General features: G+C 34.9%; 1 protein-coding gene and 1 long non-coding RNA gene across 12 annotated transcripts in view; both read left to right on the top strand.

Annotated features, from left to right (window-relative positions):
- PICALM (phosphatidylinositol binding clathrin assembly protein) overlaps positions 1-27,918 on the top strand; it is a 100,611-nt gene that overhangs the window by 18,842 nt on the left and 53,851 nt on the right. For all 11 annotated transcript variants that reach the window (XM_042907080.1, XM_042907074.1, XM_042907075.1 and 8 more), the window contains exons 2-5: positions 14,196-14,338; positions 17,683-17,758; positions 20,817-20,919; positions 27,486-27,579. In XM_042907080.1, coding sequence (XP_042763014.1) covers positions 14,196-14,338; positions 17,683-17,758; positions 20,817-20,919; positions 27,486-27,579 — 416 coding nt within the window. The remainder of the gene's footprint in view (positions 1-14,195; positions 14,339-17,682; positions 17,759-20,816; positions 20,920-27,485; positions 27,580-27,918) is intronic.
- On the top strand, positions 175-5,662 carry LOC122201140. The gene is made up of 2 exons (XR_006194100.1): positions 175-2,627; positions 2,857-5,662. It is a non-coding gene; the product is annotated as an uncharacterized LOC122201140 (long non-coding RNA).

Consider the following 27,918-nt stretch of genomic DNA (forward strand, 5'->3'; position numbering starts at 1 on the left):
ATCACCAAACACTTTATGGCTGAACTTGGACTTTTACATTTATTTATTTTTGAGAGAGACAGAGACAGAGTGTGAGCGGGGGAGGGGCAGAGAGCAAGAGAGAGGGAGACACATGAATCTGAAGCAGGCTCCAGGCTCTGAGCTGTCAGCACAGAGCCCAACACAGGGCTCAAAACCACAAACCGTGAGATCATGACCTGAGCCAAAGTCAGATGCTCAACTGACTGAGCCACCCAGGTGCCCCCGAACTTGAACTTTTAGATTCAAACTGGTAGGAGTTTTTTTTCCTTTAATCAGCATTATTGAGGCATAATTTATATGGAATTTTTATGTTAAAAAAAGTAACATCTTCAATTTTGATTTTGCTAGCTTATAAAACAAATTTTTATCTCAAAAGGTATGCCTTTTAAGAAGGGGATTTGTCAGAGGATGAATTGTTTTTTATGCTGAGAAATAGGCAAACATGGGCCATAATGGAATTTTAGAAGAACAGTTGTATAGTTACGAAACGTGTGAGGGTGGAGATATTTTTTGTTGAAACACTCCTAGTGATTATTCCTTCTTGTAGAAACTTAAAGGCTTAGGTTTAAGGCTTATTAGGAAAAATACTTCTATTTCATTTTATGGAGATTTATAATATTAGTAACTCATATTTTTCACTTACAGAGCATTATTTTGAAACTTAAAGCTGTGTAGATAGCTTATTATTTGGTGCTTAACTATTTTCTGGCTGTATATGTCATTACTGTTTACAGGGGTTTGAAAAAAGATTTTTTAGAAAAGGCCTTCATTTGTTAATGGTTTAGAAGGGTCTTTTGATACCTGCTTGCCACAAATGCAGAATTTAATGAACTGTAGTAAAAGGCTGGTGTAATTTTGACACAAGGTCACTTTGATTTAATGGTGAAGTGCGTGAATAAATAAATGAGATTCCCAGTCCCTACTTAATCTACATGAAACTGGAGGCTTTGTAGAATCAACAAGAGAAGGTTTCTGTTCAATGAGACTTTGGTTTTGCAAGGGTGGTTTGGCAAGGGTGGAGCAGACATTTGTGATACAGAATGAATAGGATACCTTCATACTTCCCCACTCTCTGGGAGATGTAATTGATCATGGTAGTCAGTTCCATAGAGGCAACTGGTGACACATGAGCATTGTTACTGTGATTTTCAAATCTGTTTATCCAAAGACTCCTGATTATCATGTATAATTAGCAACCTACCCAAACACGTGTCCTATACTCCTTAAGTGCTAAGAAATCCTTAGCCATTTATCACCATCTGACATATATTTGTTCATTAGTTTATTGATTGTGTCTCCCCACTAGTGTATAAGCTTCCTGAGGGCAGCAACTTTGTCCACTATTGCAAATTTCTAACTCCTAAGACTATTTGGCATATGATGAATATTGTAGAATATATGGAATTTCTACTTGCTCATACTAAGGTTTGCAAGGCTATGGGAAGATGGAATATATTGTTCCATCTATTGTTCTAATTGCATCCAGGACATGAACATGTTGTGTTTTCTGGATGAGGTGCACAGTCCCAGAGAGTCTAACTGCAATTTATTATTCACTATGACTAGGCATACTTTAAATTGTTTAGAAAAGCCATGAAAATCTTTGGGCTTACTACCTAACTTACTTACTTTTAAGACATAGGCTGGGCTGTTATAGTATAACCTAGGTATGACTTTTTGCCCGTTATTCTCCACCCCTCCCCCCCCGCAACCAGTATTATGAATGGAGAAATAGACTTTTGTTTCACGTATAAATCTATAAATATTTATACCATCATGTCACACATTGTGGAAGACACAGGAAAACAAAATATTCCTGAATTTATTTTAACAGAGTAAAGGATGAATATTGATTGCTTAAAACAAAAAAGGGACACTCAGATTATAGTTGAGATGATACTCTTTTTTCATGCATCAAATATTTTCGGATATAGAGGTGAAATTTTCTAGTATCTCCAATTCCCCAGACAACCTTAGACTGGTTTTCAGAGAAGAAATTTGAGAATGCTTTGCATAGAGGTTTTTGCTCAAGTTAGGAGATAATTTTCTCAGGGTGAAACAAATAGAACCAGAGATTGATGTTAGGAAAATGCCCATGGGTTGAGGGTGAGAGGACAAAACAAATAGAATCGAAGCTTGTTTGTGTTTTAAGAAGGCTGGAGAAGGACAATATAGCACTTCAGAAAGAAAATACAAATACCCTAGGAGTACATGGTGGTAGTGTATTAATTCCTTAGCTACATGTAGACTTTTATTAGGTCACTTATAACTAGGGTGACATATAATTTATATTCCAAACTGGGTCACTTTTGAGAGTGAAAGGATGTGCTATTTGAATGGGACACTGAGACAATAGGTGTAAAACAGAACTGTTTCAGGAAAACCAGGACACTTGATCACCTCCTACTAATAACATACTTTTCTCCATACTTAGTCCCAGTTCCTTGGACCACAGATAATTTTTTTTCCTACATAGTACTCTGATCTGCATTTGAGGAACTTGTCAAGCTTTGATTCCTTTTTCTTGGTCTTGTTGGAATGAAGGAATTCTTTTCATTTTTTCCTGCTCCCCTGGACTGTTCTTCTGGTTTACAGCCTTGATGGCGGTAAGTGCAGTACTCGCAATGAGTTGTTACTTGACCTTTTATTTTGCTTAGGAAATCATTTTTTGTGTTTCTGATCCAGTATTAGATTATTTTTAAGAATCCTGGTTATATCTTCTTAAGTGGGCTGATGAAGTATTAAGTTCTTAAAATGTAATGCAAAAAGACAGAATTTGTAATTTTTGTATTTACTCTTAAATTACTTGATACTTACATGTTTCCTTTCCTGCAGGTAGGATGATGATTCTGAAACTTCAGATCTTCAAAGAAGGGAAGGAAAACACCTTTGTTTATATTGTGGAAGTGGTGTTTTTATATGTTGGATCACTGTAATGCTTTCATTTTGTTTTCCTATAAATAAATATTTTTTATTCTTATATCAAGCCACGTGTTTTATTCTGTTAGGTAACTTTATCATCTTACATTTTTCTGGTAAATTAAAAATTAACAGAAGTAATAGTTGCCTTTGGGGGTAGTACTTACTCTCATATGATTTTCCTCACCCCTAAGATCCTTATTTGGAATCTGGGATGGGACTAGGTTGTCAAGGTTTGGAAATCACCACTTTGGAGTACTAGAATGGAATCCTAAACAGTCTCAAAATTGAGATAAACCTGAACCCACCTGTGTTCTTCCTAGAGTCTTACTGTTTCTCTGTACAGTCTGCCATCTAGTGGTAGGAATGCAGAATACACCAGAACACCCAGGAGAAGCTGTAGGTTTTCAGATTTTTTTTTTTTAATATTAAGAATGCTTATATAGGAGCTAAAACATTTTGATAATGGGGGAAAAAAGAATGACCTTTTTTGCTGGAAAATATAAATCATTGGTAGTGAATTCTGAGAGTATTCAAAGAGTATGTGTTTTTCTATAGAGCATTTTTATGACTTAAACTTCCTTCAGCTCTCATAAGATTTATGTATTTATAAAAGATTTGTGGGTGAAGAGGCAAATGCATAAATAAAGATAGATGATTTTAAGAGACATAGGTTGGACTGATTTGAAAAAGACACTTGTATATTGATTACAATTTTAGAGCTGTTACGTAATGATTCCATTAACTAAAACACTTTATTTTGCACTTTTAAAATTAAAGTATAGACAGTTCAGCAAACTTGGCTTGTTTTCACTATCACTTAAGAGGCTAAGTTTCAGCCAGATACTAATGTAGAGTATCTTAGGGTTGACTTTGTTTACCTAGCTTCATCTGAATTCTTAGGTATTCCCTCCTTAGTTGTATTTCTTTCCTGCAGATATAGAGGAGGTCAGTCTTTTGTTTTTTGTTGTTTTTTAAAGTGTTCTGAAAACACAACACTTGACATTTATGTGATATATCCCACATATGCTGCAGACTTAGAAATACTTTCTAAATATGTCAAATTTTTTATTCGTCTATTTACAAAAATTGATTTTTTTGGGTGGCTTCCATAAGCACCTGAAATTAGCACTGATAGAGGTCTTTTAGAGTTAATGCATCTTTAAAAAGACTTTGTTTAAAATAAATAGGGATAGCCAGATAATGAATTTGTAATGGCATGGTTATAGTAATTTTTCTGTTGAATAGTTTTAAGGGAAGAAAAACCTCGTTTTACATGGTGATTAAAAAAATCAGTTAAAAGGAAAGAAACACCATGGAATAAACAGGTTAAATATAACATGTACTATCACCAAATTGTAGAGTTATCTTTATTTTTCTTAGTTTTCATATTTGTGAATCTTTTGTTAATTTTGCAGAGAACACAGTGACAGAAATAGCATATCTAGTTGTGCTCACAGATTGGTTTTTCCTGCAGCTGCTGTATGTTTTTGTTTTGGTTTGGTTTTTAGTAAAGTGGGCCTTTGCCTTCCTTACTTGGTGGGTTTTGGAGATAACTTAAGGGCCTTCTACCATGGTGAGAGCTTGAACTTTTGTTCCATATTGGCCTACTTAATGGAACAGTGGCTACCAGATTTCAGCTGTCTTGCCATGCAACTCTTGTGCGTGTATCACCTCTTCCTCACATGCTTGAGGAAATAAATGAACACATGTGGCTGTCCTTTCTGCCATTGATCATGGTATGCCCCAGAGGGTCTGGAATGTCCTTGTGCATTGATTTAGCTCCTTTAGCTTCATAGTACTTGTTATCGAAGCCATTTGGATATCTTTATTTACTTTTAATACTCTGAAACGCACCCTTCCCTCCTCTTTTCAAATTAAGTCCTTGTTACTTGTACTAAACATTCTGTAGTACGTGAGTCTTTCCCCAGTTTTCACCTTCACATCCAATTAATAAGTTGGTACAGGATTGGTATTTGATGTGTGACATGAGAGGTGCTTATTGAGATTTGTAAAATTAAATAATAGTGATATAGTTCTTTACATATTGATTTTGATTACTGTTCATATATAACTTAGTTGCTGAATAAGTTTGAAAGTGTTCAGTTGTTTTTGCATCAACCTATTTAGGCATATCAGTATATATCAGAAAATATTATATGCTTACAATTTTAAAAATGAAATCTTACTGTGTATTGTTCTTTAACATGGCTTTGATTTAATGAACTATCAGCATTTTTCCCTTGTCAGCTTTTTTTGCCCTGTGTTTGTTGGCCTCATAGTATTTCATTGTCAGACCACTGTCATGTAATGAACTATTTCCTCCATTATTGAACATGTCCTCTTACATTGTAACTTAGTTCCTTTAACTTCATAGCACTTTTATCAAAGCCATTCGGACATCTTTATTCCTTATTAATACTTTGAAATGCACCCTTCTATCCTCTTTTCAAATTAACTCAATCTTTGCTACTTGTACTGAATTCTATAGTATGTAAGTCTTTCCCCAGTTTTTTATCTTCACATCAAATTAATAAGTTGGTTAGATTTTTTTTTTCTTAAGGCATAAGTTAATCTATGAAGACCCTATTTCTGAATTAGTTCTAATGGGAATTATGCAAAAGTGTAGCATTGTGTTTCACACAGAGTACCCGCAAACTATAAAGATAAAATGGTAAGTTACATCTTAATTTGTTACCCTTACACAAAAAATTGAGTGGAATAAGGTATAAAACCATGCATTCCAATTCTCACACTTTTGATGCTTATGACAAGGGCAGATGTGCCTCTGTGTATAATTCTTTGGGCTTAAGTCTGATTTCAACTAGCATGTTTTAGAAATACTTTCAAGTTTTTGCTAAATGAGAATAATGTTGCTGGTATTTTTAAAAAGCACAAGTTCAGAAATTTGTCTGCTACTGTTTCTTGGCTATTTTTGTTACTGTTTCTTGGTGAATATTTGTTCCTACCTATTTGTACTCCTACCCAGGAAAGATGTCGAAGATCTGATCAATGAAGCAACATTTGATGATTTACTGAATTTGCCTTCCAGATTCAGTGTATCTCCAATTTTCCAGATGACTGAAGAAATTGGTCATGTTATTGAAATTGATTCTGAAGGCAGTTGCAAAAAGTATCATAAGCCCACAGCGAACATCCTATTCAACAGTAAAAAGCTCAAAGTCTTTCCTCTAAAATCAAGAAAGAACAAGACAAGAATGTCCACTCTTTGCCACTTCTATTCAACATAGTACTGGAAATCCTACCCAGAGCAACTAGGCAGGAAAAAGAAATTAAAGGCAATCCATGTTGGAAAGGAAAAAGTTAAACTGTCACTGTTTGCAGATGACATGATATTATATAGAAAACCCTCAAGACTTCATCAAAAAAACTGTTAGAACTAATAAACAAATTCAGTAAAGTGTTCGGATAAAAAATACACAAAATTTTGTTGCATTTCTGTGTACTAATAATGAATTAGGGAAATAAAACAATCCCATTTACAATTGAATCAAAAAAGAAGAAAAATACCTAGGAATAAACTTAAAGGAAGTGAAAGGCCTGTATTGAAAACTACAGGGCTTAATGAAAGGAATTGAGGAAAACACATATGTGAAGATACTCTGCGTTCATGGATTGGAAGAATTAATATTGTTAAAATATCCCTAGTACCCACAGCAATCTACAGATTCAGTGCAATTCCTATCAAAATTCCAATGCCATTTTTTCAAAGAAATAGAATAATTCTTAAATTTGTATGAAACTACACAAAAACAACCACCACACACAAATAGCCAAAGCAGTCTTGAGAAAGAAGAACAAAGCTGCAGGCATCACACACCCTCCCTGATTTTAAACTATATTACAAAGCTATAGTAATTAAAGCAGTATGGTATTGGGGTGCTTGGGTGGCTCTAACAGTTAAGGGTCTAACTCTTGATTTCAGCTCAGGTCATGATCTCACAGTTTGTGGGATCGAACCCTGCATTGGGCTCTATGCTGACAGTGCAGAGCCTGCTTGGGATTCTCTCTCTCCCTCTCTCTGCCCCTTCCCCACTCTCTTTCTCTCAAAATAAATAAACATTTAAAAAATAAAAATGTTTGAAACAGTTAAAACAGTATGGTATTGTCATAAAAGTAGGCATATAGATCAATGGAACAGAATAGAGAGCCTACAAATAAATGCATGCATATATGATCAATTAACTTATGACAAAGGAGCCAAGAATACACATTAGGGAAAGAATAGTTTCTTCATCAAATGGTGCTGGGAAACCTGGACTGCTACATGCAAAAGAAAGAAACTTGACCACTGTCTTAACCATACACAAATTAAATAAAAAGTGGATTAAAGACCTGAATGTAAGACCTGGAATCACAAAACTCCTAGAAGAAAAGAGGTGGTAAACTCCCTGACATAGGTTTTGGTGATGACTTTTTGAATCTGACACACAAAGCAGAAGCAACAAAAGCAAAAATAGGTGGGACTGCATAATACTAAAAAAGCTTTTGCACTACAAAGGAAACGGTCAACAAAACCAAAAGGCAATGTACTGAATGGGAGAAAATATTTGCAAGTCATATCTGATAAGGGGCTAACAGGTAAATAACACATACAAGTCAAAACCAAAAACCAAACAATTCAATTAAAAAGTGGCTGAGGATCTGAATAGACATTTTTTTCAAAGAAAACATACAGATAGCCAACAGGAATGTAAAGAGATGCTAAACATCATTAATCATCAGGGAAATACAAATCAAAACCACAGTGAGTTACCACCTCACTCCTGGGAAAGGGGCCTTTATCAAAAAGACAAATACCAAGTGTTGGCAAGGATGTAGAGAAGAGGGAGTTCTTGTGCACAGTTAGTGAGACTGTAAATTGGTGTACCTACTGTGGAAAACCTGGAGGTTCATCAAATTGAAAATAGAACTATATGATCCAGCATTTCCATTTTGGTGTATTTATCTGAAGAAAATGGAAACATTAACTTGAAAAGATACATGTACCCTCATGTTCATTGCAGTATTATGTATGATAGCCAAGATATGGAAACATCCTAAGTGTCCATTGATGGATGAATGTATAAGGAGATTGTGGTATATGCACAGTGGAATATTATTCAGCCATGAAAAGAATGATATCTTGCCATTTGCAGCATCATGGATGGACCTCCAAGGCATTATGCTAAGTGAAATAAGTCAGACAGAAAGACACATACTATGTTCTCTCTCTTATTTGAGGAATCTAAAAAAAGTTCATAGATACAGGAAACAGATTGGTGGTTGCAAGAGGTGGGGAATGAGGGTGGGAGAAATGGGTGAAGGGGGGTTAACAGTAGGAAAATGTAATTGATATAAAACACATAGAAATTTTGAATTGTTTAAACTACAGATGTTTATTAATGTATGTGACATAGGTATATTATATGTTATATAGTAGTACTTAATTACCAGTATTTGTTGAGCATTTCCTTTGTAGTTCCAGTAGCATTAACTAATCCTCAAAATTTACGAGGTAGATACACATACACACCAAAAAAACCAGTAGGTTTCAGAGTGATCATTTTGAAAGAGATAGTAGCATTTGGCTGAGTGATTATGATACATTGTAGGTTTTTTTGTTTGTTTTTTACTATTATTTTTGGCCAAGTTTATTTATTAAAAAAATCTACTTGGGTATCAGCATAGTTTTGATATAGCCTAGTGAATGCCTGTACAGTTGGGAACTTGAGACCCTATACATTCTGCTGATGGTGTTTGCCTGAGTTGTGAAAGTGAACTCTAAGTGGCTTAAGTTTCTAAAGTTAGTGAACTTTGCCTTGGGAGATGTGTATAGGCTAGTGGCCTGCACTAGGAATATGGCTGTAACATTAATGAAGCCATTTGGTAATTGGTTACTACTAAATTTTTGATATTTTGCTGAACGTTTTCCTCTGAATACAAAAATACTGTTCTGCATTTCATTACTTTTTTTTTTTTTTTTTTTTTTTACTATTTTCGTTTTAAATTGATTAGAAGTTTAGTACTTGCACTAGATTGGCTATTTGGATATTCATTTGGTATATATGTTTCTAAACACCTTATCTTTTACAAAATTTAATTCTGATCCTAAATTTGTTACTACTTTGTAGTGAGCTCGTGTGACCTAACCTTTGGGCAAGTCTTGCCTGTGTTGATACAATTAATGTCTACCTGCCACAGACATTGGAAGGGCATATTAAATAGTAAAAGGGAGAGTATTTTGTTTGTATAGTAGGAATTGGTTTTTTCCACTGTCTCTGGAAAAATGCTCTTCATTTCCTTAGTAGGCCTATTTTCTTCTTGACCTTAAATACTAGAAATCCTCTTGAAAATTCTCTTCTGTACCTAAAGCATAGATCCTGTATCCCATGTAGTAATTTTTTTGAGTGTGAGGTTTATGAATTATTTATAATGTAAAATTCAAGAAGGTATTTAGTTTTTATATTCTTAAGGGAAATAACTAAAAGAAAATATAAGATGTGTTTCTATTTTGGAACCCTTTCGATTGGTAAGGGAAATTTAATACCAAGTTTGTGGTTTTTAAGAACTGAAGTCTTCTGAATTGAGAATAGGGAAAGCAGTAGCTGTCAAGATTCCCATAATATGCATGATTCTTATTTGGAATTATTTGCTTTTGGTTAGTCAGAAGTGGGAAAACATTTTTTTCCTGAGTTGTTAGAGCTCAGACTTGGAAGCATTTTCAGGTTATTGTTGTAGTAGAAACATTGTGCGGAGGAAAAATTACTGCCTGGAGTACTGCTTAAAATACTATGGGGGAAGTATAGTCTGTAGAGTTGGTGTAATGATTCAGTATTTTTTCTCAGCAGTATTTATATAACTTTGGTTTTGCATTTGCTCTACTCTGGGTTCCTAATCTCTACATGAATGCTTATTTCTTTTTCCCGTTTCATGTGAAGTGCTATATTTTAGTTTCTGGAGTTATCCTTCAGTTTTTATGTGGTCATTTCTAAAGTGTAGAAATTTCTAAAGTATTGTTTTCATAAGCAAATAATAACCTTTATTTGTTAGATACTCTTAAATTTGAAATTTGAAAATTTCCACATGTAATGGGCTCAGGTTCTTTATTCTTTTGGGAATAGCAGATTGTGCAGATAGTCTGAAATTGTTGGTTTTAGTCTATGTAAAAAATACCATTTTGGATGCCTTTAAAAAAAAGTCATGCTAAGGCTGTGTATGCTTATAATAATATGCTTATTAAAATGAATCAAAAAGTATGAGTGACCACTATACATGAGGCACTATTCTGGACCTTAAGGGATATAGCAGAGAACAAAACAGAGCCCTGCCCACATGGAACTTAGATTTTTTTTTTTAAGAGCTCTAAGATTTTATTTACTTATTTTAATGTTTATATTTTTTTGAGAAAGAGAGAGAATGGAGGAGAGGCAGAGAGGAAGAGAGAGAATCCCAAGCAATAGATAGCTGACAGCGCAGAGCCCAATGTGGGGCTTGTGAACTCACGAACTGTCAGATCATGACCTGGGCTGAGATCAAGAGTCAGACGCTTAGCTGACTGAGCCACCCAGGCACCCCTGGAACTTAGATTTTGATTGAGAGAGAAAAACATTAAATACAGTAAGATGAATTAGGTGGTAAGTGCTCTGGAGACAAAACAAGAGTTAAGGGGGTGGATAGTGATGGTTTGGAGGTAGAAGAGTGCCCTGAGGCTTTGTAATTTTGTATAATTATTCAGAAGAGTTATCTGATAAGGTGACATTTGAGCAAAGATCTATAGGAATAAAATGTGGGAGCAAGAAGTGTAGATATCTGGGAGAAGTGTATTCTAGGTAGAAAGAACAGCAGGTCCTGAGCACCTGTGGTAAGAGTATTTGGCCTTTGGGAGGCACTGCAAAGGAGACGTCAGTGTAACTGAAGCAAAGTTATACAGAGGAGAGAGCTGGTCACAGAGGGATTACATAGCACTGGTAAAATGTATAAATTCTAATATATGTAAAATCCTCTAGTTGTTGAAACTAAAATCTACTTTTTGCTTCATTTAAGATCAGACTCTAAAAAAAAAAAAAAAAGTTTATTTTGAGGGAGGGAGAGGGGCAGAGAGAGAGAGAGAATCCCAAGCAGGCTTTGCAGTGTTATTGTGGTACCCAATATGGGGCTCAAATTCATGAATTGTGAGATCATGACCTGAGCTAAAGTCGGACACTCAACTGAGTAAGTCACCCAGGCGCCCCAGATCAGGCTCTTTCTGACTAATGTAGCATTTTACTTACCTCTGTGATGAAGAGTATGGAAATTGCTAACAAAAATGTTTGGAGCCTCCTTTTAAGGTCTTTCAAACTAGTTAGAAGAAAATCATTTGTAAGTAGATAATTATAGTATGGAATAATTCTGTAGTGTAGGATTATGTGTCAGCTTTAGTGACTGGCGAGTACTTTAGAATGTGAAAGGGAACACTTGACTCATTTCGAAGAATGAGTAAGAATGAAAAGATTCAGGTGTGAAACAGCAAGGTACATCAGGGAAAACTGGAGAGTGGTTCTGTTTTGGAAGCCAAAAGTCAAGAAGGGAGGATATTGACGAGGACAGAATGTGTGCCGTCCTGTAAGTAGTAGGGACCTCACTGAGGTTAGGCAGTGACAGTGTTGTGTTGTAGATCTTTCTTTGGTCAGTTTAGAGACTGTTTAGGGGTGTGAGGTGAGTGAGACCCCAAATCAGAAGTGAAGCAGCCAGTCAGTTCAACATTTCTCAGTGGGGACAATTTTGGGTGGAGCAGTTTTATTTATTTAAAAAAAAATTTTTTTTAAGTAGGTTCTGTGCCCAACTTGGGGCCTGGGCTCATGACACTGAGATCAAGAGTCACGTGCTCTATCTATTGAGCCAGCCAGGTACCCCGATGGGTAGAGTAGTTTTAAATTATGAAGTGCTGATTGTGCATTGCAGGATGGTTAGTTTCCCACTTGATATTAAATGCCAGTAAAAACTCTGTGTGTTAATCCCCCTCCCCAATTTCTGAATACTTTCAGGAGTGGTGGTACCTCCTGGTTAGGAAATAAATAGGACTTGAATTCTGGCTTTGGCAATGACAGTGTAATGGAGAGGAACAAGTACAATGGCTGGAGATTTAGGAGACTTAGTTATTGATGGGCTGTAGGGAGTGTATATAAACACACAGGTAGGAGCACTTTTGGGGTAGTATTGTGACAAATTTTGTGACAAGTTCAGTTTTGAAAGCTAAAAAAGATTCTGAGGTGTATAAAATGATACCATCATGGGGAAGTAAACATGTTTAAGAATTGAATAGCTTATCAAGATAGTTTCTGGAAGGATATAGAAAAATATAGATATATCTGGGGTGCCTGGGTGGTTCAGTTGGTTAAGTGGCCAACTTTAGTTCAGATCATGATCTTACTGTTCGTGGGTTTGAGCCCCACATCGGGCTCTGTGCTGACAGCTCAGAGCCTGGAGCCTGCTTCAGATTCTGTGTCTCCCTCTCTCTGCCCCTCCCACTCATGTTCTGTCTCTCTCTCTCTCAAAAATAAAACATTAAAAAAGAAAAAATACAGATATATCAAGATAAATGGAGGAAAAAAATTAAGATAACTCCTTATAATTGGGTTCAGACCTTGATCAATGAGCTTCAGGTTCTAAAGGATTCAAAAGGAGCAAGACAGATATATATGCCTTGCCCTCATTATTTTTTGAGAGGCAGAGAAAGCTTAACTTTGGGAATAAGGTGTATGTGATATATTTAGTGCTGTATGACAGGTATGAAGTACTGTTCAAGAAAATTCAGATAAGGCAGAGATCAAATTGTGTTTTTTTACTATCAGAAACTGAACCATACACACCAAATTGTGAAAGTACTGTTTAATTTTTGTTGCAAGTATGAATTGTGAAAGCCTTGTGTCATTCTTCTGTTCCATGGGCACTCTGTTGGACTGTTTTGTGCTTTGTTCTTTAAGCTTTGTTGGCTAGGGTGACTGCTTATCTAAAATTCATTTGTTATCAAATGTTACTTTGTATAATAATTGGACCTATAAGAAGAAATGTTTTTAAAAGATTGTAAGCAGATAAAATGGTCATAGTTACATTAGTGTTTCTTGCTAGTGATCAAGGCCAAGCTAGGTCACTTGAATTTTTATTTAATCATTATGTGCTGAAGATTAAAAATGGACAAACTACTTATGAGTCATGAATAACTTTAGTTTCTTTCCCTTTACCACAGTTATAGCTGAGATATTTATACATTTTTTATATGTTACTTTACAAGTGAAACAACTCATTTCTTCCTTTCTATTCTCTCAATTGGATTGTATTTTATATTTTCTTCACTGAATTTGCCAATAATATCCCTTAAGTAGATTGGAGGTAAAACTCTGAGGTTATTAAGAGCTGCCTCCCCCCCCCCCCCCCCCCCCCCCCCAGTTTCGGGGCTGAAACAATTGTATATTAAACCATTTTATAGTTATGCTCTCCCACTTGAAATATAAAATTGGAACTTAGATTGTTTTAGCTGTTTTCAGAGTAATAGCAAATAGAGTTCTTGGATCATTGCTTCTTGGACATGTATGCAACAAGAAGCTTCAGTTCATTTCCAGTTTTGTTAGAGTTAGCTAGTTGATATCAGCTGATGACTGAGCTAATGGTAAAACTGAAGGGTGAGAAGAATGAAAATTTTATATAAACCGAGATCCTACCCACTCACAGACCACATATCTGCTCTATCTTCCTTATAGTACAAACACAACATTCTAGGGAGAATATTAATAAAGGTCATTTGACCTTCAGTTTGTTCATGCTTCTATATGTCTGTTTGTTTGTGTTTTTTTGAATGGTAGGGATGAATAATACTAACATTGTAGTTCTGAGGGTTTATGAGTAATAAGAGAACTGAAAGTTCTACAGGGCCTTAAAATAGTTCTTTTTGAGATCAATAAAATAGTTGAGGGTGAATTATTCTGAGGAAATTTGATTTACTTAATGGTATTGATCCTTTATATGATCCTAATCAATATCCTTCTAATCAATATTATTCTTCCTAATCCTTTGTAATTAATATTATCCTTCCTAATCAGTGTTACTTCTCAGGTGGATTATAGTGGTCTCAATTATTCTCCTAAGAGATTTTTAATAACTTCTCCAAACTATCTATTGTTGCTCCACTGTTAGATTTTTCACCCGTTAGCATGCACATCCGACATTAATAATAAATTAAAGCTGCAGAGTAAGTCTTTTTTTTTTTTTAATTGCAGACTTAATTCAGTGCACAAATGAGATGAATGTGAACATCCCACAGTTGGCAGACAGTTTATTTGAAAGAACTACTAATAGTAGTTGGGTCGTGGTCTTCAAATCTCTCATTACAACTCATCATTTGATGGTGTATGGAAATGAGGTAAGCCAAATTTTTGATTAACAAGCATACTGGTGTGATGACTGATTATTCAGCTTGCTTCTCTCATGGAAACTTCAGGAATGGCTTTAGCAACCAAATTATATAGGTAAAAAGGGCAAGGGGGCTAGGCAGAAATAAAATTGTAGCTTCTACAATTTGAGGAAGGATAATGGGTCAAAGCCCAGAGCATTTTGAATAATGGGATCAAGAAATAGGGATTAATGTCTAGAGGTAGATTCCGTAAGCAGCACTAGGTTTTGCAGGCCTTGTGCATAGACTGTATGTTTGTCTATATCTGTGTGCTTTATTATGGCCAATCAGATTTCTCCCTGATTTTATATAGTTGTCTTTGGAACCGCTTTGTCTAGTTCAAAGCTGTTACATTGAGCACTAAGATGGCATTTGCTGAGAGGGACTGATTAAAGAGTGCCCTTTTTTATTTATAAATATAATTTATTGTCAGATTGGCTTCCATTCAACCCCCAGTGCTCATCCCAAGTGCCCTCCTTAGGTGCCCATCACCCATTTTCCCCTCTCCCCCATCCACCCTCAGTTTGTTCCTCTGTGTTTAAGAGTCTAAAGAGTGCCTTCTTAAGCAGAAAGGTGTCTTAAACCTTCACTGAAGTCTTCATTGCCCTAAAGGGTAACAAAAAGATGCATAAGCTTTTGTATTTTAATGTTTGGAGAGAATCATCTTGTTTTCCATGATAGGCTAGTGGCTGATTTTTTTATTGTGTTACAAGAATACTTGAATGCAACTAGATAAATCTATACTTAGTGTGCACCTTAGAAAAATGCAGCCCACCAATTGTTGAGAGATGGGGAGAGACTTCAGGTGTTGGTATTAGACTTTTGAGCATAATGACTTTCTGACATCCATCATGTTACTCATTTGGGGCTTTCAGTGCTAAGGCTTTTCTGTCATTTTGGGAAGATACCAATAGAGAATCATTAAATTAGTTTAGAATTAAAGCCAGAGTTTACCTTCAACTTGATCATTGCAACAGATCTTACTACATGCACATTGTGGTGTTCTCTTCTGGTCCTTGTTTTTAATAGCTATAACCATAATTTAGACAAACTATTATATTTAGCTTTTTTATATCATGTCATACCATAAGCATTTCCATGTTCTGTGTTTGTTTTTTTTTTGTATTTATTATCTTTAGTGACAATTTAATGGATCATATATTCCATAATTTTCTTAACTTTCCCTTTCCTAGAAATTTAGCTTTCTGATTATTCACTGTTACAGCAGCATCACATTGGATGACTTTATTTGTAGTGTTTAAGTTTTAAAAGTTATTCCCAGAAGTTACCTGAAATATGATGTCTCAGTCAACAGACATGACTCAGTTTTCTGATTTATTGTAACCAGTGTATGGAGTCAGTAGGAATGTTTATATATACTAACTTTAGCATAACTTGAAGCATTTTTTTATCTTAACTATGATAACAGTTTTCTGCTTTTATTGGGATTGTGTTTACTTAAGATCATGATTATTTACTGTGAAGAATTTCAGGCTTATATATCATTTTTCACCTTTTTTAAAGAAAATGTAGTTTATCCTTTAAAAAGAAAAAGCCACGAGTATAACCAATTAGAATGCCAGATAAAGAGGAAGACTATTAGTCATGGCTTTCCAGGACTATGAATAAGGTGATAATACTAGACACAAAACTTTGATAAAAGTAAGGAAACAGAAAGTTGACAGCGGTTCCTTACAGTTGACTAATAAGAGGAGAAAGATAGTATTTCATTGTGGTTTTTAGATAAACTCATGTTTATTTCCCTTAAACAGCTAAGACAAATTCGATACTCTTCTTATTGGCAGGTTTAGTAGTCTGTGAGAGAGTATGCATAGGATTTTACTCTGTTGTGGTGATGAGAATACCATAGGGCAAGGAGGAGAGTGATCTGTCCTGCCCCTGCTAGGGGACATTTGTTGCAAATGATGGGGTTGCTATTGGCATCTGTAGGTAGAGAGGCCAGGAATGCTTTTAAACATTACAATGCACAGGATGGGTTTCCCACAACAATGAATTATCACAGGTTATGAAAATCATGGGGTCTAATACTGTCTTAGGATATTTTAACACCTTTTTGAAACCAGTTGTTTTAGGATAAGTGATGAAACATCAGTATTTGATTTATAAATTGTTTTTCAAAATCCTGGCTTGGTAGTTGGGGTGAACGCAGATGAAACAAGATTGAATTAGAGGAGTGCTGGTGTATATCCTAATTGATAGTAACCCTCTGCATGTATTAAAAAAAAAAAATGAAATCTTAAGGGGAAGTGAAATTGAAAGGAATTAGCTCTATTTTAGAGGTTGTATGTAAAGGGAAGTTAAGGTTGTGTTCTGTGGTAAGAACTTTGGAGAGAATTTTGACAGTATTTTGAGAAGATGAACTTTTGCATACATGCTGACCCAAAAATTCAAGCCTAAGTTTATATCATGAGAAACTTTTGTATGTTTGCACATGGAGACCAAGTACAAAGATGTCCATGAAACATGGTTAATAATAGTGAAATTGGAAAGAACTGGATAAGAAATGGATACGTAATGATATACTGGCCTTTGAAATGCTAGAACATCATTTAAAATGAATTAACTGGTTCTACGTATATTAATTAAATACTTTTTCTTGGGAAAAAGTTGTTAAAAAGCACTTTGGAAAAGAATACAGTATGATTTTTCTGTAAATTTAAAATAGAAAAAATTATGTACAGTTTATAGGATATATATATAGAAAAATTATAGAAATGTGTGTGGGAATGATATAAACCTACTTTAGAAAATTATTGCCTTTGAAGAGGGAAGGAAATGAGATTGAAGGTGTGTGTCTTCAATAGAGTTTTTAATGTTTTGTTTCTCTAAGAAAATCTGAAGTAAATATGGCAGTGTGTTTAATCTGGACAGTGGGTAAGGGAGGATATCTGTAATACTGTTTTCTTGTATGATTATAATTTTGTTTTTAAAAAGGTCATAAAAATTTGGGTCACTAGGTAGCTGTATAAAGATTCCACTTGAGTGTGACTAGCTGTAGCCCTAATATGCTGCAGTAAAGCCAAAATTACTGGTTCTAGGTTAAAAGTTCCTACTTCCTTTTAGACGCTGATACTGAAGCCATGGGTATTAGGCTTTAATCAATTCCTGTATGCTAGTGAAAAATATGGATTATGTTTCTAGGTTTAGTAACTAGTTAACAGGACTGAGAATGAGAAATTTAAGCTAGATAAGCTTAATGGAATGTATTAAACACAACCACCCCCCACATTCTCAAATTAGACTTTGTTAGATGGCATTATCTTAATTTGACATAATGTTTGTTTGTTTTCCAGCGTTTTATTCAGTATTTGGCTTCAAGAAACACATTGTTTAACTTAAGCAATTTTTTGGATAAAAGTGGATTACAAGGTAAAGACACCTTACTCATTATAGAAAATCAACCCTGTATGATGATTACTGTAGAGTTGAACTCTGTCTTTTAGAACATGTGTTGTGGAGGAACTTCATATTTTAGTAAAAGGTGTAGGGGAAGAAAAAACTGTGTTTTAATGTGAAGATTAAGATTGATTTCAGTGTTTGACACTTAGAACTCTAGGAAATAAAATAGGGTAGAGCTTTCAGAGCATGGACTCGAATTAAACTGCCTTGTTTCAGTACCATCTCTGCCACTTACCAGCTGCATGAACTTGAGCAAGTTACTTCACCTCTCTGCATCTGTAAAGTCAGGAATAATGATAGCACCTACCCTGTAGGGTTGTCATGAGGCTTAACCTAGTTAATAATTATAAAGTGCTTACAGTAGTGTCTGGTACACAGGAATCACCATCCATGTAAGTATGAGCTTTCATTGTTATTGTTACCATTTTATGCTTTATTCCAAGAAATTTAGTTGTGAATATCATACATTTTAGTAGCAAAAGTAAGTATGGTGTATTGTTCAGATGAATTGCTCATTGATACTCAGACCTGTTATTTATTTTGCTTTTAATTCAGTAACTTGAGATTGCTACATTGGTACTCCATGCACATTCTGTCTTACTGGGATCTGTCATACTTAGTTCCTGAACTAGGTCTTTAACATTATACAATGCCAGCTCTAGGAATAACATCACAAAGAACATACTAACTGATTTGGGAATATTCAATAGTAGGGCTCAATCTGGGAAATGTTTTTGGAGAAGGGAGATTTTTCTGCTGGGCTTTGAAAGCTAGATGAGAACATGGGTTGGCTTAAGCAAAAGTACACATGAAAGAGCATGGGATATTTAAGATTTATAGAGCAAATCAATATGAATAGAATGTATGGATGATATATTGGAGAAAAGGTAGTGGCAGATAGCCCTCTAGAGCTGTTTGGGGCCAAAATCAGACACAGAAAATTTTGATAGAGTTGGGATTTTATAATGCAGTGAGAAACCATCATGTTTTTGAGTAGAGGGAGAAGGGGAGAAGGACTGTGTGAGAGTGCCATACCTAAGTACAAGTTTGATTACAGTGATAAAGTCTTGAAGACATTGAGACTGTTCTGGTCATTTTTTGGTCATCTAGTAGAACGTTTTCGTCATCTAGTAGAAAGTTAATGACCTGAATTGTGGCTTTTGTGGAGGTAACATCAGTGGAATTTAGTGGCTAACATTGTTTGGGTTGGGAGCTGTCCGGTTCAATACTTGTTCACTTTTGGAAGATGAAAGTATTAATTAGAATGAATCAAATACCCTATCTTCCAGAGATTTGGGAAGGCCAGTAATCTGTATATAGAACTGTTGTAAGATTGATTTTATTTTGACAAAGATGTAGTGCTCCAAGTAGTTAAAAAAAAAATTAAGCAGTGGAATCACTTTTTCAAATAAAACCTTAAATAGCAACCAGAAATATATAACAGATAAAACTGGAGCTGATCTGTTTTCCGGGATGTGGAAGAAATGCTACTTGCTTATCTTTTTATTTCTGTTTATTTCAACTTTAAGAGTCAGTGGACAATAATTTGCAAACCACTACTCTAAAACAGAGTATATGCATATATGCAAATGGAGTTTTTGGTGTCTTATTAGCTACTGATTTTCCACTTAAGATGGAAATTAAGCATTTCTGGTAATAATATTTTAGGATTTTTATTCCTTTTATGTAGAGAACATTTTTTAGGCCTTTTGCTTGAAGCTCATTCTGAAGAGATTATAAAGATAAAACAAACAGTAATTAAAAGTATGTAATTCAGTGGTTTTGGCAGTTCTGGTTGCTCATATAATTTGCTGGGTGGAGTCTGGTATATTTCATTATATTTTATAATATATATACTGGGTATATATATAAATACAAATAAGCTTCTAGTCTAGTGCATTAGACATTATGTACATCATATAGCTAGGAACTGTACATGAAGTAAGAATAATGTGGAAACACAGAGTTCAGGGAAAGTGTCAGAGACTGAAGGATGGTAGGTATTTCTCCCAGCAGGAGGATTGAATAAAGTTGATGAGAGGGAACAATATAAACTAAAGAGCTGAGGAATGTGAGTATGTAACACCTTATAAAATACAGTAGTACTTATGAGCATACATGAGGGTGATAATGTTTTTTTCTATTTTGTTCATTTTTCTCCAGTGGCACTTAGTAGGGCTCAAGAAATATGTGCTGAATAAATGAATTGGTAATGATGTTAAATTCAGTTATTTGACATTTTTGTTATTGTTTTGTCTTTTTAAAGTAGTAGAGATCATCAAATAAAGTGAAATTTGTTGGTGAAGATGAGCTAAAATAAGATGGACCTGGTTCGTAATTAGCAGCAAAAATTTGTAAACTTACCTAAGCCAGGCAGTAACTAAAATAAAAGTTGTTATTTTAATAACATTGATTAAGTTTTATGTTGCTGAAGTTTTCAAATCTCATGATTATGATGAAAGAAAATCTTCAAGTTTTACTGAAAACATCATATAGTTCTTTCTTATTATGCCTTAAACTTAGGTATTGCCATTTCTCTCGTCATACTATATAGTAATTTTTGTACTTTTTATAAGGTTGGCACACATAAGTTTGGTTTTTCCAAATAATATATAACTGAAGATTTCTTAAGTATGAAAATTATAAAATTGCTTACTGATTTGAAGAGAGGGGCTTATGGTTCCATAGGATGTTCAGTTTGAGTTATGAAGTTAATCAAGAAGTATTTAAGAGAACATGGTTTTCCAATTCCTATAGGAATGTTGATCAGAAGTATAATAAAAATATTATTTTAGTGAAATTTTAAAGGGGAAGATTTTTCAAAACCACCTATGACATACCTGACTTAAAACATGTGAAGTGTTAGAGTTTTTAATGTGATGCTATTCATTATTAGTCACTTAATTTACATCACTAGATTGAGTTGGGATAGCAAGATATTATGGCCTTTGGATGAAATGAGTTGGTTTTCTAAGCAAAGTGGGATTTTAATAATTTGTGAAAACATTTTCTATTTTTTTTCTTACAGGATATGACATGTCTACATTTATTAGGCGGTATAGTAGATATCTTAATGAAAAAGCAGTTTCATACAGACAAGTTGCATTTGATTTCACAAAAGTGAAAAGAGGGTGAGTTAAGCTTTCCCTTTTTTTTGATATCTAATGGATTCAAATATTTTAAAATGTGAACCATAGAAATTAATAGATTATGAATTATGATTTCAGGCCAGTTTAAAATAAGAATTTTATTTTTTATTTGAAGTATATCATATGCTTTGTGCTAGGATTTTTAAAAGCTCTTTCAAACTTTGTAATAGCTTTATTGAGATACAATTCACAAAACATAAAATTCACCCTTTTAAAGTGTATAATTAAGTGGGTTTTCATATATTTACAAAGTTGTGTGCTGCATAAGTATCCCAGAATATTTTATCATTCCTATGAGAAACCTCATACCCATTAGCAATCACTTCCCATTTCCCCCTTTCTCCAGACCCTGACGACTACAAATATACTTTCTGATTCTATGGATTTGCTTATTCTGAATATTTTAGATAAATGAAATCATATGTTATATGGCCTTTTGAGTTTGGCTTTTCTCACCTAGTAAAATATATTCAAGTTGTACCATCCTTGTTCTAATGTGGATCACTACCTGATATAGCCTGGTATACAGATTTTTCTTAGGATATATGAGAAGACCTTGGATGAAGCCACTAAAGACATTCTTAAGGGGCACTGGTAACCCTTGTAGGTCTGAAAGACTGCCCTAAGGGGAATCTGGCTTCTGCAGAAATATTTTTGTGAATGCCTTTCTGAATTTCCCTGCTTCCATCTAAACAATTAATGTTTCTTTAAATTGTTCTTTTAAGGGGCCACCTGGGTGGCTCAGTTGGTTGAGTATGCAACTCCTGATTTCACTGGAGGTCATGATCCCAGGGGGGGGTCATTGGATTGAGCCCCATATCAGGCTCCATGCCAAGCATCTGTCCCCCACTTGCACATGCTCTCTCTCTAAAAGGATGAATGAATGAATGAATGAATGAATGAATGAGTAGGTCTCTTGAAATGTTAAATTACTAGACTGCAATGGAAAATTTAATACAAAAATAGAAGTAACCCCTTAGTTAATTTAAGCATTTTAAAAATTGAACCTAAATGTTCTGTGTCACTATTCCAAAGTAATCAGGAGGTGATTAGTTTGGAACTTACCAAAACTAAATTCCACAGATTTTGTTTCATATATTTAAATACTCTGTCATTTGTGAGATGATAATAGAGGAGTTCATCTTAGAAGTCTGGTTCTTAATTCCAGTATTCTGTCCAGTGAACCATTTTCCACTTGGGCTTATATTAACACTTCAGTGTAAAGTGTGTTCAGTAAAGCTAATCTTTGAAGGACTAGTTTTGTGATTGAGGGGAGTTGTTGCATTTCCTTCTTTCTTTTTTTTTTTTTAAGTTTATTTTGAAAGAGAGAGCAGGGGAGGAGCAGAGAGAGAGGGAGAGAGAAAATCCCAAGCAGGCTCTGTGCTGTCAGCATGGAGCCCAGCATGGGGCTTGAACCCTTGAACTTTGAGATCACAACCTGAGCCAAATCAAGAGTGGGACACTTAGCCAACTGAGCCACTAGGTGCCCCTGCATTTCTGTATTTAACAGAGCTGAGAACACCCCTTGATAATGCACAATATATTTAATATTGACGTAGAGGAAATTACTCTTAGAGGATAGGGAAAGTGAATCAAGGAGCCATAATTGAGTGAACCAAGAAGCACAAAATTGATACATACACACAGATACGTGTATGTGTGTATATATGTGTGTGTGTGTGTGTGTGTGTGTGTGTGTATGTGTATATACACACATATATATCATTGTATTAAAGAAAAAATATAGGACATGGGATGTAAGTTGAGAATGTGGCAGCACTTAAAATTTATTATATCGTGGCTAGAACCTCAGTGAACTGTTTCAGTTTTGGAGAGGAGTTTTGTAGTAAATAGTAAAGTTGTATTTATTAGGGTAATAATTTTTTATGTTTACAAAACTAATACACTTTAAAAACTGAGGCAGCATAGCAACCTATGTTGTAACTTGTAGGAAATTTGTAAGAAATGTTAACATTTTAGTATATGTAACCCGCTTTCTGTGTGTAAATAGAAATAAATATATGTAGGAAGACCCATAGAAAATCACACGACAATTGAATTACATTATTTGAAGACTGCTTTCCTTCTCTCTTGTGTATTTTAGATATTTTCAGTTTGTACTCAGATCTCATTCTTTTGGATGGCTATGGGATTCTCTTCTAGATATACATTTGATTTACTCTCCGTTTTTATCTTATAAAAGCAGTGCATCTTTCTGACCATCCTTTTATATATTTGTATATATATAGTTTTTAATTTATTTTGAGAGAAAGAATGCATGCATATGGTGGAGAGGCAGAGAGAGAGTGGGAGAGAGAGAATCCCAAGCAGGCTTCACACTGTCAGCATGGACCCCAGTGAGGGGCTTAAATGCATGAACTTTGAGATCATGACCTGAGCCAAAATCAAGAGTTGGATGCTGAACTGACTGAGCCACCCAGGCTCCCCAGAGGAAACCTTATTTCTGCTGTTAGATTTTACATAGCACTGTCACTTCCACAAGGTCAACATAGCATTACTCACATTTGTATCTTCAGGACTTTGTACAGTCTAAACTACTATATTAGGTGATTAACAGTTCTTGAAAAAAGAACTAATTCAGTTTGTAAATAGTTTATTAAATGGCTTTATGAAAAATGAATCCAATAAGTTGCCTATGGATTTATCTTTCCAGTTGATTGTTAAACATCAGTCCCTATATTTTCTTTTTGTTTAACATTCCATTTTTTCATAGTATTAAGTTGAATTATCTTGAAATCTAAATTGGTTTGGTTCAAAGTATCAAGATACTGTTACGTAACAAGCAAAACAGAGAATAATCCAGTTATTTTCTGTAAATAAGGACATGGATAGTCAGCCTTTAATCTCTTGCTTTTATATTTGAGAAGCAAGTGTCTGAATTGAATTAAAATGTATTTAAGAAGTCATAAAACTTGTGTTCTTCTTGGAATATGAATTGTCATGTATTTGGTGCAAATCATGTTGAAGCATTTGGGTTTGTGAATTGAGTTTTGAAGTCTGATAAAAGTATTTGGTAACTGTTAAGATTTATCTTAATTGAGAAATTTGAAGTTCTTTGGAAAGAAATGTTGTGGAGGCTAGTGACAGAGGGGAATCAAAATTGTCCCCATGGCTTCTGGTGTAAGTCACTGGGGAGATGGGCACCTTTCACTGGGAAGATTTTAGATTGGGGTAGTGTTGGGCATAATGGCAAAAAATTAAAAATTTAGTTTTGGAAATACCAGTTTTGTCATGCCTGTGATTTATACAAGGTGAGGTATCAAGTAGACAATTGGACATACTAACTTGGAACTTAAAAGTTTTCGTTTAGGAGTATAAGTACATTATTGGCATCTTGGTGGTTTCTGTCTTGAAAATAACAGATCACCTTGGGGGTAAGTACAGAATGAGAAGAGAGAGCCCAGGAACACTTGAGGTATACAATATTTATTTTAGAGGATGAACAGAGGATGAGGAGCCAAGAAAAGAAACTGAAAAAGTGATAGTGAAGAAAATACTGTGAGAAGTCTAGTCAGATAAGGTTAGACAAGTACCCATTGGAGAAGCAACATAGAATTTCTACATGACCTAAACTAGAGCTGTTTAACTGGAGTGGTAGGAGAGGGGCCGATTTTGAGATGAACTGAATAATGAATGAAAAATGAGCATGGAACTCTTTTTGAGAAGTGTATTTGACTTTGTGAGATAAACGGTAGGTGAATGGGCATATGGGTTTAGTGGAGTGTGTATGTTTAAAGAATGGTGATAATAGAGACTTTGCCGGCATGTTCATGGGAATGGTCTAGTTTAAAAGAAGAGGTTAATGAGCTGCACTGTCCAATATGGTAGCTATTTGCCAATGTGGCTAGTTAAATTTAAATTGATTAAAGTGAAATAAAATACAAAATTCGTTTCTTCAACTGGATCAGCCATATTTTGGATACTCAATAGCTGCATGTGGCTAGTGGCTACCGTATTGAATGGTGCACATATTGAATATTTACACCATTGCAGATAGTTGGACAGTGCTGTGTTAGAGAAAAAGAAGACAACCAAAGGACTGTGACAGAGTGGGATCCAGAGGACCTCTGTGAATGGTATTTATATTTCATAGAAAGAGAGATTTCCACCATTGAATTGGACCAGACCAGATAGATGTAGTTTTGTTGGCGAGTTGACTAGACAACCTCTTTTTGTCATCTTCTGTTTTTGAATGAAATATTTGGGAGTTATGAGCTGAGAGTTTGTGTGTGGGTGTGGGGAGGCAGGGAAGAAAGGGTGGGAGAATCAGATTTCAAAGTACTTGGAGGAATTTACTGAAGAAGGCTAAGAGGATTGCTGGCAGTGCCGAGTGCCCATTTGAGGTTGATGATAATGAAATTTAGAGTTTTACCAGTTTGCTCTGTTGTGTGGTTTTCTTTACCAGCACTTAGCTGCTTAGCCAGGATTATGAATTTACCAAGTGACTGCAAGGGAAGAAGAGAGGTATAAGAGAGTTGAGTGTATTTGGAAGGTAATTATCACAATAATGATCTGTGGAATTCTAAGCTAGATGAAGGAAGTAAAAATGTGAAGGATAGTGGTAGAAGTTGAAACATTCAAGTTTATGATGAAATCAAATAGTTTTGCCTTGGTGGTACTTGACCAAGGCAGCTGGGAGGTTATTGTCATAGGATAAGATGTATAAATTTTATCTTTTTTCATATTGGTGGTGGGGTAGGGGTAATGTGGTTTCTGGGGACAGTGAGGTCATGATCTGACCATAGGAATAGGATCTTTAGTCAAGGAACTTTGAGATTAAAATTTTGCATTGGTTGTCCATGTAGATGTTGAAATCAACCAAGAAAAATTGAGCCAGTATTCAGGTCTTCTGTGGTAAAGAGGAAATGACCAGCAGGTCAAAAATAACTTCAGCAAGGAGAGGAGGGAGACTAAAAGGAGACTGATCAAATTAGAGTGAGGTGTATGAGAACGAAAAAATGGTTGTGAAGAGCAAGTGGTGTCCTTATGCCAAACTGCATTAGCTGGTACCAACCAGTGGAGTATAGTACTTGGAGGGGAAACAGGCATCCATGGGTTAACACTTCTTATTGGAGAGAATTGTTGGACTAAGGCTGATAATGGTTGCCTACCTAAGGCAGTCCAGTGTTTGTTCTTTAAACGTGATTTTGTCTTGCAAAACACTATTGTTGATTTTCATAGCTTAATTGTTTTTCTGGTATCTGGGGTTATGATTGAAGGGGTAGTGGCTCAGAGTAGAGTGGCTATTTATAAGTAAGTAGGTCATTTGTAAATTAGGGAAAGCCTACACACTTTTAAGAAGTGATGGTTACTCTCACAAAGGGTTATTAACAGCACTCTTTTAGAGTCTATTACATCTGGATTTACATAATGACCCTGCCACCCAGTAGTTCTCTGACTTTAGACAGTCATATAATCTCACTGATCATAGAACTTGATCATCTACAAAATGGGAGAAGTCTATCTATATAATTTTTGTAAGGATTTGAAAAACATACATCAAGCCCTTAGTATGGAGCCTGATGGTCACTGTGTACTTTAGCCCCAGGTACCTCTTATCTAGTGTTTTTGGTACCACTGTTGTAAAATTCTTTATATTGGTACTGTTAATATTTCTTGTATCTATTTTTAGAAATACCTAAAGCAAAATTTATTTATTATTATTTTTTAAATTTTAAAAAATGTTTTATTTTATTTTTGAGAGAGAGAGAGAGAGAGTGTGGGCAGGGGAAGGGCAGAAAGAGAGGGAGACACAGAATCTGAAGCAGGTTCCATGCTCTGAGCTGTTAGCACAGAGCCCGAGACAGGGGCTAGAACCCATGAGCCGTGAGATCATGACCTGAGTCGAAGTCAGGTGATCAACCGACTGAGCTACACAGGCGCCCCAAAGCAATAATATTTAAAGAAATCTATTTTGGGACTTTTAACAGAATACTTTATTAAAAAACATTCGTCTTAAGTATCACATATTTTAATGGCTGGATTAAAAATGATTTGGTAAAATTGGACTTTATTTTGTAATAAGACAATTTTAGTTATAATATTCTGGCTTACAAGTCTTGCTGTTTGAGTCATGAATAAAATACCTTAAATAAAGCAGTGCTTACCAAGACTTGAGTTTAGTTGCTGGCTCATCATGTCCTGTTTAGTGATTTGAGGCAAATGATGTCTTTTTTTCCAATTAAAAAAATTGTAGAACTGCCCTTTACATATGAGTAGTGTGAGGATCAGATGGTTTCCTCATGTGAAAAATACGCAATAAACCTGACTCTAATGTATGCTTTTATGTCTCATATTTTTACACCTTTTTTTTTTTTTTTTTTAAGCTCCTCAATGTTGGACATAACAGTGTTTCCTGTTTTTGTTTTTCCTGTATGTCTTTTGCTGGAGGTTTCAGGTTCAATAATGACTTAAAAACATGTGATGTTTCATAGCAACTTGTTCTTTCTTTAAATAGGGAACCAAATGAGAGCTTAAAATATAGATTTAATAACAAATTCAGTTTGTTCTTTTTTTTTCTAAAATAGGGCTGATGGTGTGATGAGAACAATGAACACAGAAAAACTACTTAAAACTGTACCAATTATTCAAAATCAGATGGATGCCCTTCTTGATTTTAATGTAAGTTGAATACACAAATGACTTTAGAAAAATTTAAGATTTAAAAAATATGTATTATTAGAATTGGTCAGAGTCTTTATTCTCAAGTTTCCATCGACCCTAGTTTTTTCATACTAATATCTTGTTTGGCTAAGGATTTTCTATAAATGTGGTCCCAAATCGGATTACTTGGTATTTATATGATTTTTAAAGATTTACTCTAATTTCTTTGGTAGTGTTTCTCTAGCTCTAGAATTATAGGGTATACCAAGCTAAAGAAAGTGAGGGAGAGATGAAGCGATTGATCTGAAAATGTATTTTGATAAAGGTTTTTAGATTTTAAAAATGTGTAAAGATTTT

Source organism: Panthera leo, chromosome D1, assembly GCF_018350215.1.
Source record: "Panthera leo isolate Ple1 chromosome D1, P.leo_Ple1_pat1.1, whole genome shotgun sequence".
In the NCBI taxonomy this organism is placed as follows: Eukaryota; Metazoa; Chordata; class Mammalia; order Carnivora; family Felidae; genus Panthera; species Panthera leo.